Source organism: Dipodomys spectabilis, unplaced genomic scaffold (assembly GCF_019054845.1).
Source record: "Dipodomys spectabilis isolate Male_0828 unplaced genomic scaffold, ASM1905484v1 ptg000132l, whole genome shotgun sequence".
NCBI classification, from domain to species: domain Eukaryota; kingdom Metazoa; phylum Chordata; class Mammalia; order Rodentia; family Heteromyidae; genus Dipodomys; species Dipodomys spectabilis.
The window spans coordinates 2,230,745-2,239,162 of NW_024870809.1; the positions used below are offsets into that span (position 1 = coordinate 2,230,745).

General features: G+C 37.4%; 1 protein-coding gene across 1 annotated transcript in view; it reads left to right on the top strand.

The window, feature by feature from the left end:
- The window catches only part of Trpc5 (transient receptor potential cation channel subfamily C member 5), a 128,026-nt gene extending 122,162 nt beyond the window's left edge, over window positions 1-5,864 (top strand). Inside the window, exons 7-10 of the mRNA XM_042690073.1 lie at window positions 707-910; window positions 1,144-1,185; window positions 4,007-4,096; window positions 5,085-5,864. Of these exons, the coding sequence (XP_042546007.1) occupies window positions 707-910; window positions 1,144-1,185; window positions 4,007-4,096; window positions 5,085-5,777 (1,029 nt within the window). The 3' untranslated portion in view covers window positions 5,778-5,864. The remainder of the gene's footprint in view (window positions 1-706; window positions 911-1,143; window positions 1,186-4,006; window positions 4,097-5,084) is intronic.
- The last annotated feature ends 2,554 nt before the right edge of the window (window positions 5,865-8,418 follow it).

Genomic DNA, 8,418 nt, shown 5'->3' on the forward strand with positions numbered 1-8,418 from the left:
AATGCATCATGACAGTCACTGGATAGAAGACCCCCAAACCCATTTCTAGATCCTTGGCCCATTTGACCTGTCCAAAGGCTCCATGGAAAAGGCTGAGTAAAATTAGCCGAACTCAAACTCAAAAACTTCTATGGCATGATTCTATTTTATGTGACATTTTGGGCAAAGCAAAGTATAGGGGAAGAGAACAGAGTAGAAGTTGCCAAGGACTAGGAGTAACAGAGCATTTGGTTAAGGAAAGGGCAACAGTAGAGAATTTGGGAGGGTGTTGGAACTGTTATATATTCTGATTCTGGTGTTGATTACAACAATCTATATAGACCCTAAAAGTTCTAGAAGTGTATAACCATGGGGTGTGACTAATTAAAATGGTGTATATACACTTGATAAAACACTTAAATGGATGAATTTTATTGTAGATTTTTATAAATTTATTGGAGACCGAGTTTCCTATGTAGCCTCAGGCTGGCCTGGAACTCATAATCATGATCTCTCTTTTTTTGTTGGATTAAATCATTTTACTCAAAATCATTTTACTCAGTCATGATAAAATATATTTCCACAAGTAGGATTGCCAGGTATGTTAACTTGAATTTATATAGCCACTAACACTTTGATCTCTGTAGAATCAAGAAGGAGGTTTAAAAGGAGACATAGGTACACTTTGAATTTTCCAGTCTCTAAATTGAACCTCTGTCTTTCATAGGACCATGCTGATATTGAATGGAAGTTTGCAAGAACGAAGCTTTGGATGAGTTATTTTGATGAAGGTGGTACTTTGCCACCTCCTTTTAACATCATCCCCAGTCCCAAATCATTTCTCTATCTTGGTAACTGGTTCAACAATACTTTCTGCCCCAAAAGAGATCCTGACGGTAGACGGAGAAGGCACAATTTGAGAAGCTTCACAGTAAGACTTTTTAAAACTTTCTTCTCAATTAAGAGTTTTCTTCCCTTTCCTCCTTTCTAACAGTCCCTACCTAACAACAACATCATTACACCCCATTTAGCTTTGAGGATTTATCAAGCAAGAGATCATATATCATTCTCCTCTCCTAATATTTGAAAATATATTCGGATGGGTGGGTAGATTAAAATGTGACTAGACTGTTGATGTAACCTCTCTATCATTCTTAATTACAGGAGCGCCATGCTGACAGCCTGATACAAAATCAACATTATCAGGTAAAGCTTCCTCACAAGACTAGGTGAAATACTTTGGGCCAGTTGTGTGGAATGGAAGCCAACTCTACTCTGGCTTTGTGTAGATCTGACCAGAGTAGGAGACTTGAAAAGGCTAGAATTCATGAAAGACTAAAGTAATTCCTAAATAGAATCACCAAGCTATATAACATTTCCCAGCTGGATCAGCAATATCCACAATTTGGAAAGCTTTTTTGAGATTAAAATAGGGTATGTGGTTGGACAGTAAGTCAATAACTATTTAGCACATACTGTACATCAGACACTAAAATAAACACTAGAGAAGTCACTTTGAACAATCACTGTGAACAAGACACAATGTGTCCCCTTACTATCTAGCCATTAGAATTATTAAAATTAAGTGATTCCAAGTGTAAAACCTGCTGTGAACAAAACAACAGAGGGTAAGGGGAATATATAAAACAATAGCAATATATAACAGGAAGACAACTTTATATTAGGAATTTAGTTCTTCCTAAATGACAAGACTTTAATTAAAAATAGATAAAAATTTCTGTCCCAACATCCAAATATGTGAGTCATCTCAAGACCAGCCCCTGCCAATCAAAAATTATCTCTCACCTTCCTGATCAAAAGAAATCCAAAGCAGAAAAATGTTTTCAGGCTTAAAGAAATTCAACTTTATACTTCACGTGACGTCCCTAATTTTGTTCCTCTTACACCATAACTAACAAAGAGAAAGAAAAATACAGTACTTGATAAGTATCCCTTCTCTCATTACTCCTGCCTCTAATTCTTAATTATTTATCGATCTTAAACAAGATTTGTGGCTTTCAATTTCTGCTTCATATTCCTCTCAAACATATGCTTGCTGGGCATCTCAATGACATCTTTAAGGACAAATGCCATATGTTTTCTCTCCTATGTAGATGCTAGATTTTATTTATTTATTTTTTATTGTAAAGATACTATACAGAGGGTTACAGTTACATGAGTGAGGTAATGAGTACACTTCCTCTTGAACATTGTTACCCCCTCCATTGTTTTCCCCCTACCATCCCCTCCCTCCCTCCCTTCCCCGAGGTTTTTTTTTTGATTGTGATTAAGTGATTACATAATTTCAAAGTCACAAGTTCATTCTAACTTCCCTGGAGCAAATTGTCTACCACAGTCTGCAATTTATAACAGTGTGTAGATGCTAGATTTAAAAGGTAAACATATACATATACATATACAGGATCATTCATGTATAACATACGTATATGTATGTGTGTATATATGTGCATAGGTATATATGTGTGTGTATAAACTTGCTTGTAATTGTGGGACTGTTTGAGGGGATTGGAGGAGGTAAGAGAATGTTCAAGGGTAAGCAACTCTGAAGCACATTTCCTCTGTGAATGAAGATGGCAAAAGGAAGTTTCCTTGCTGAAAGCTGTTGAATGATACAGGGTGGTGGGAATGGGGAAAGTGAGAGGGACTGAGGCAGTCAATCTGCTTAAGGTATTGTGCATGCATGTGTGAAATACCATGTTGAAACCCCTTGAACAACTATCATATACTTAAAAAAAAAAAAAGAAAATACGAATGACAGGAATGTAAAGTAGGTTCTGTCCACAGTGTGCTAGGGGGAGAGAGACAGGCAAATGGAGAGGGCAAAGAATATGGTCAAATACTTTATGAAATCATGTGAAAATGGAACAGTGGAGCTTGGTGAGGTTGGTTGGGCAAAGGGGAAGAAGGATGAGGGACAGTGATAGAAGAGGTAAACCTGATTTTAAAAAATATATTGAATGCATATGTGGACATATCAAAATAAAACCCTTGTACAACTAATTTATACTAATAAAATGTGAAAAGTAGAATTAATAAATGTAACATTGCTTATTATTACTATAGGTCTTGAAATAAGCTTAAAGCAGAACCAAACTCTTAGTTTCCTCATCTGTAAATGAAGAAATAGTAAAACTTGATGAACAGAATTGTCGAGTGATGTGTATGCATATGCTGCCTAGCATAGCGCATGACATTTTTCCAATATGTGGGAGCTATTGTCACCACCAACACTAACAAAAATCACAGTGACCATGCATGTGCTATTCCCCTAGAGGCTAGGTAAGAAGAGGCTATCCCAATAAAGTAAGAAAAATTGGTCAGGTGTGGTGACACATGCCTTTGATATATTTCATCTTCTAAAGAGGCAGAGATGAGGAGGATTGTGGTTTAAGGACAACCTGGGAGGGATTAATGAGACTTTCTAGTTCAGGTGTGGTGGTTTATGCTTGTAAACCCGGCTATTCATAAATAGGAGGATCACAACCTGAGTCTGGCCCATATATTTGAAGTAACTAAAGCAAAAATATGTGGGGCTAGGGGCATGCCTCCAGTGCTAGAATACCTGACTAGCAAATACAAGGCCCATTTTAACATTTAACAAAAAATGTTAAAAATGTCTTGATTTTGTGATTGTGAATCTTATCAAAAGGAAAAGCTCTCACCTTAATAGCACTAGTGTTTAACATAGCTTGAAGGGAAAGAATATTGATAATGGCCAGCCAGTATTAGTACGTTCTCAGTCTATAAAAGGGAATATATGTTTCTCTTGTGCTTGGTTGGAAATTAATTAGGTGAATCTGATTTGACTGTCATATTCTGCCATCAAATTCAGATATAATAACCCATATATCCGGTGGACTTAATGCTTACTTTTTCTGTAGACAACTAGAGAGGACTTTGTATTGCACAGATGGTCTGGACATGTTTTATTTCCTGTGAAGGTTGTTCATTTTGCTGGTAGCTTGAGAAAGAGACTGAATGCCTCTTTATGTTTTTTCGATTCTAGGAAGTTATCAGGAACTTAGTCAAAAGATATGTGGCTGCCATGATAAGAAATTCCAAAACAAATGAGGGGCTAACAGAAGAAAATTTTAAGGTAATTTAATCATGAAGTCCATCACTACTTCTCTGTAGTGCTTGGGATTGAACACTGCCTGAAACATGTTAGACAAGTGCTATAGCACTGGGATATTATAACTTTTCACTTATTAAGGTTTCTATTCATGGAATTTCACCTGTCTATAATATCTTTAATCTATTACATTGCGGACATTTTACCAATATTTGTCACTCACAAATTGGTTTTATGAACAAAAAGTTTTTCCAGTACGTTCCTTTACTTTTCTGGATATTTCTCCAGTGTGACAATCACAAGCTTTAAATGACACGGCAAGCAGGGCGTATAAGTGGCTCATGCCTGTAAATCCTAGCTTCCAGAAGTCTGAAATCTTAGGATTGCGGTTCAAAGCCAGCCCGGGTAGGAAAGCCTCCCTCTTTCCCCCGAGACTCATCTCCAATTAGCCAGCAGAAAACCGGAAGTGGCACTGTGGCTCAAGTAGTAGAGTACTAGCCTTGAGCTGAAGAGTGCACGGACAGCTCCCAAGCCCAGAGTTCAAGCCCTATGATCAACAACAATAAAAAAAAAAAATGACATGGAAAGGAGGCTTGGTGATGGGTGAGATGGGAAAATGCCTCCAGACTTAAAGGCCTTCTTCCTAAGGGATATTAGCGAAAGGTAAAAATAAAAATCCCAATTGTTATTATATTGGAAGTCTTAAAAAATCTTTACCATTAAATATTAAAATATTCATACAATATTATGAACTAATATGAGCTATTATGATTAATTATGAACTAGTTGGAGCTAATAACCATAAACCTAAGTCAGTGATTCTCAACCAGTAATATTTCTGTCTGAGGGCACATATGGCAGTGTGGTGATAGTTAGGGTTATTACAGTAGCATACAGATAGAGGTTGTTGTTTGCTACCAGACAAAACCCAGAATATTCCAGAGTATCCTATGTGTCATCTTTGAACTGAAGATCAAGCTTCCTGATATAACTGTTTCTTCTCTTCCCCTAGGAATTAAAGCAAGACATCTCCAGCTTTCGATATGAAGTGCTTGATCTCTTAGGAAATAGAAAGCCCCCAAAGAGAAGCTTTTCCACTAGCAGCACTGAACTCTCTCAAAGGGATGATACCAATGATGGCAGTGGTGGGGCTCGGGCCAAATCCAAGAGTGTCTCTTTTAATTTAGGCTGCAAAAAAAAGGCCTGTCATGGGCCCCCTCTCATCAGAACCATGCCAAGATCCAGCAGTGCCCAAGGAAAGTCAAAAGCTGAGTCATCAAGCAAACGCTCCTTCATGGGTCCTTCTTTCAAGAAACTGGGTCTCTTATTCTCCAAGTTTAATGGTCATATGTCTGAGCCCAGTTCAGAGCCAATGTACACAATTTCTGATGGACTCGTTCAGCAGCACTATATGTGGCAGGACATCAGATATTCTCAAATGGAGAAAGGGAAAGCAGAGGCCTGTTCTCAAAGTGAAATTAACCTCAGTGAGGTAGAATTAGGTGAAGTCCGGGGCGCTGCTCAGAGCAGTGAATGCCCTCTAGCCTGTTCCAGCTCTCTTCACTGTGCATCCAGCATCTGCTCCTCAAATTCTAAACTTTTAGACTCCTCTGAGGATGTATTTGAAACTTGGGGAGAGGCTTGTGACTTGCTCATGCACAAATGGGGTGACGGACAGGAAGAACAAGTTACAACTCGGCTCTAAGTCCCTATCACCTGTTCTGGAACTCAAGACTAAATTTGTAATTTCCTTGTCGAAGGTGACAGAACGATTCCCTCACTGCCCCCTAGAAAGGAGAGTAAAACTCCTAAAATTTCCCCCCATCTTTTATAGCCACATTCTCCATTTTTGTTCTTGTTTTAGTATTATTACTACTGTTTGCTTTTTTTATACCTATAGACACTAAATCCATCTCACAGATATCTTGAAGGGGTCTTGCCCCTAATCAGCCGAGGTGCAGTTGGGTGCTTAACCCTTTTGCTTTGCTTTGCTTTTCTTACCTTTGCTTCCTTGAAGCTCCAGGTGCCACTTTGCTACTGTTGCTACCACACAGATTCCTGACCTTCCCCAGGATCTCACGCCATCTCCCCAACAGGCTGAGGGATGTACTCAGCAGTCCCCACCAGCTTTCAGATAAGGCAAATCACTCTGCCTATCTTTGTTGCCATTCAGTGCTACATGCTGCCTATGCTGGTCGATAAACAGCATCAAAGGGAGGCTGAATAGACTCCAAAGAATTGTCAGCTTGTGGTTTCTAGGTAGTAGGCCTTTCTGTTTTGTTTTTAAACACTACTGTTATTGTAGGCACTTGTTACACTTTTTGTTTCCTTAAAGATGTGTTAGTTAATTAATGTGTGCCAATAAAATAGCACTCTATAGCATATATGTCAGATCTAATAAATTAAAGTGAATTCTTTTCCTATGTTTATGTATTTCAGTTAACTGATTACAGTTTAAAATTTCATAGCATCAAAATTAGTATTTAGGCAGTATAGTCTTTTTCAAAACTTTTACTGCATTCTAACCAATACTGACTACATCTCATGCATTGACAAGAAAAAGTAAGTAGCTGGCATATTTGTGCATTCCTACTAGTGTGGATAGTTTTAGTCACCATTGCTATCAAGGTATTTCTATGAGGAAAGCCTGGATTTGAAGTCTTTTTAATCACAAAAATGACATTTTGCCAGTTTAATGACTTTCTGGGGGGGAAAAAGCCCAATAAATCAATTTTAGGATTAGGTACCCTAATTCAAGTTCTACTATTCAGTACAATCACAGACATAGAGTTATGTACATATATAATAAGCCCTAGTAGATTCATGGAACTATATATGGGATCCAAAGTCTACTGTTTTCAAGGAAAGCACTGTTTATACATTAAACTAATTATTTCCCACATCTTAACAATACTTTGTGTGAATACAAAGGCACAAATTTAAAAATAAAGTTACAATATTTCTGGTAATTATTTTACACCTTATAACAACCAAGCAATACCCTCTGGGGAAAAAAAAAGTTTTGTTTTGTTTTTTAACCAACATTAGCACAACAGATTCCTTAATGCAGAGTCTAACATTATCTGAAACAGCCATAAGTTTGGCTCTTGGAGATTAACAATATACAGTCTAGAAGTGAGGGGGGGAGACAAAGAAAGCTATGTGTCATCTTATTCTTATAAATGTAACAAAAGGAATCCTTCTAAATTCTTAACCATTTCTGGTGCTAGTAAAATGAAGGAATTTTCAAGCAATGCAATTATGTCTCTGAAGAACCTCTGATAGTGTACTTTATTTGAATTGATTCCCATCTCTATTCCTAGTACTGGTGGATGATGATGATCAAAGTGTTCCTCATAGAGAAGAGGTAAATCAGGGGAGGAACAGGAGGAAGTGAAGCTCTTTAAAAATCCCCCACAAAACTCAGATCCAGGAAAAAGGAATGAAGAGAATGCTGCATCAAGATCCATTTGGCAAGTATTTGTCCCAAGATAATTCCTTACTCTTGTCTTAGGTGATCATTTATTCAAATCCAACTTCTCCTTTGATTCACTAAATGGGACTATCATAAATGGCTCTGTCACTAGAACAGGTGACTTTCCATAAAGAAGGTTCCTAAACTTACAGAATCAATTTTTATGACTGTCAAATTTATTTTTAAAAATAATAAAACCAGGATTCCATTTCTAACTCACATTGATAGTACCAAATAAACCAATATAGCCCTATTTCATAAAAAAAGCATGTCCTCTTCATACATCAGTTTGTTAGAGAAGCACTCCAAAATAGTCTTCTCAGTTATGTCTACAGAGAAGCTATAAATCACAGTAGCCAATCTGTACTACTCAGTTATGTCTACAGAGAAGCTATAAATCACAGTAGCCAATCTGTACTACTGAAAGAAACTAGTGTCATATTTCATGGGAGTACATTCCTTTTCAGAGCTTCTTGTTTGACTTGGACTTCACTACTTATGTTGAGACCTCTTTTAGAATGGGGGCTAGTTTCCATTCTGATGAAAACATCTTTATTAATCCAGGATTTTAAAAAAATGAAAGGAAAGGATATTTGTCCTTACCTTTCTACACTCCTAATCAGCAACTACTTAAAGACATATTTCAAGACTGGGGGTATAGTTTGGTGGCAGAGTACCTGCCTACTAGCATGAGACCCTGTGTTCCATGCCTAGCACCACACATATTTAAAAAAGGTATTTAATAAAGGCTATATAAAATATTTGAGCATGTCCTCTGATTACAGAGAAGGTATAAGTCAATTTGAGAGTAAATCTGTAAACAAAAAGAACACTAAATGAGAACCTTAGCTGGGTACCTGGTGGCTCATGA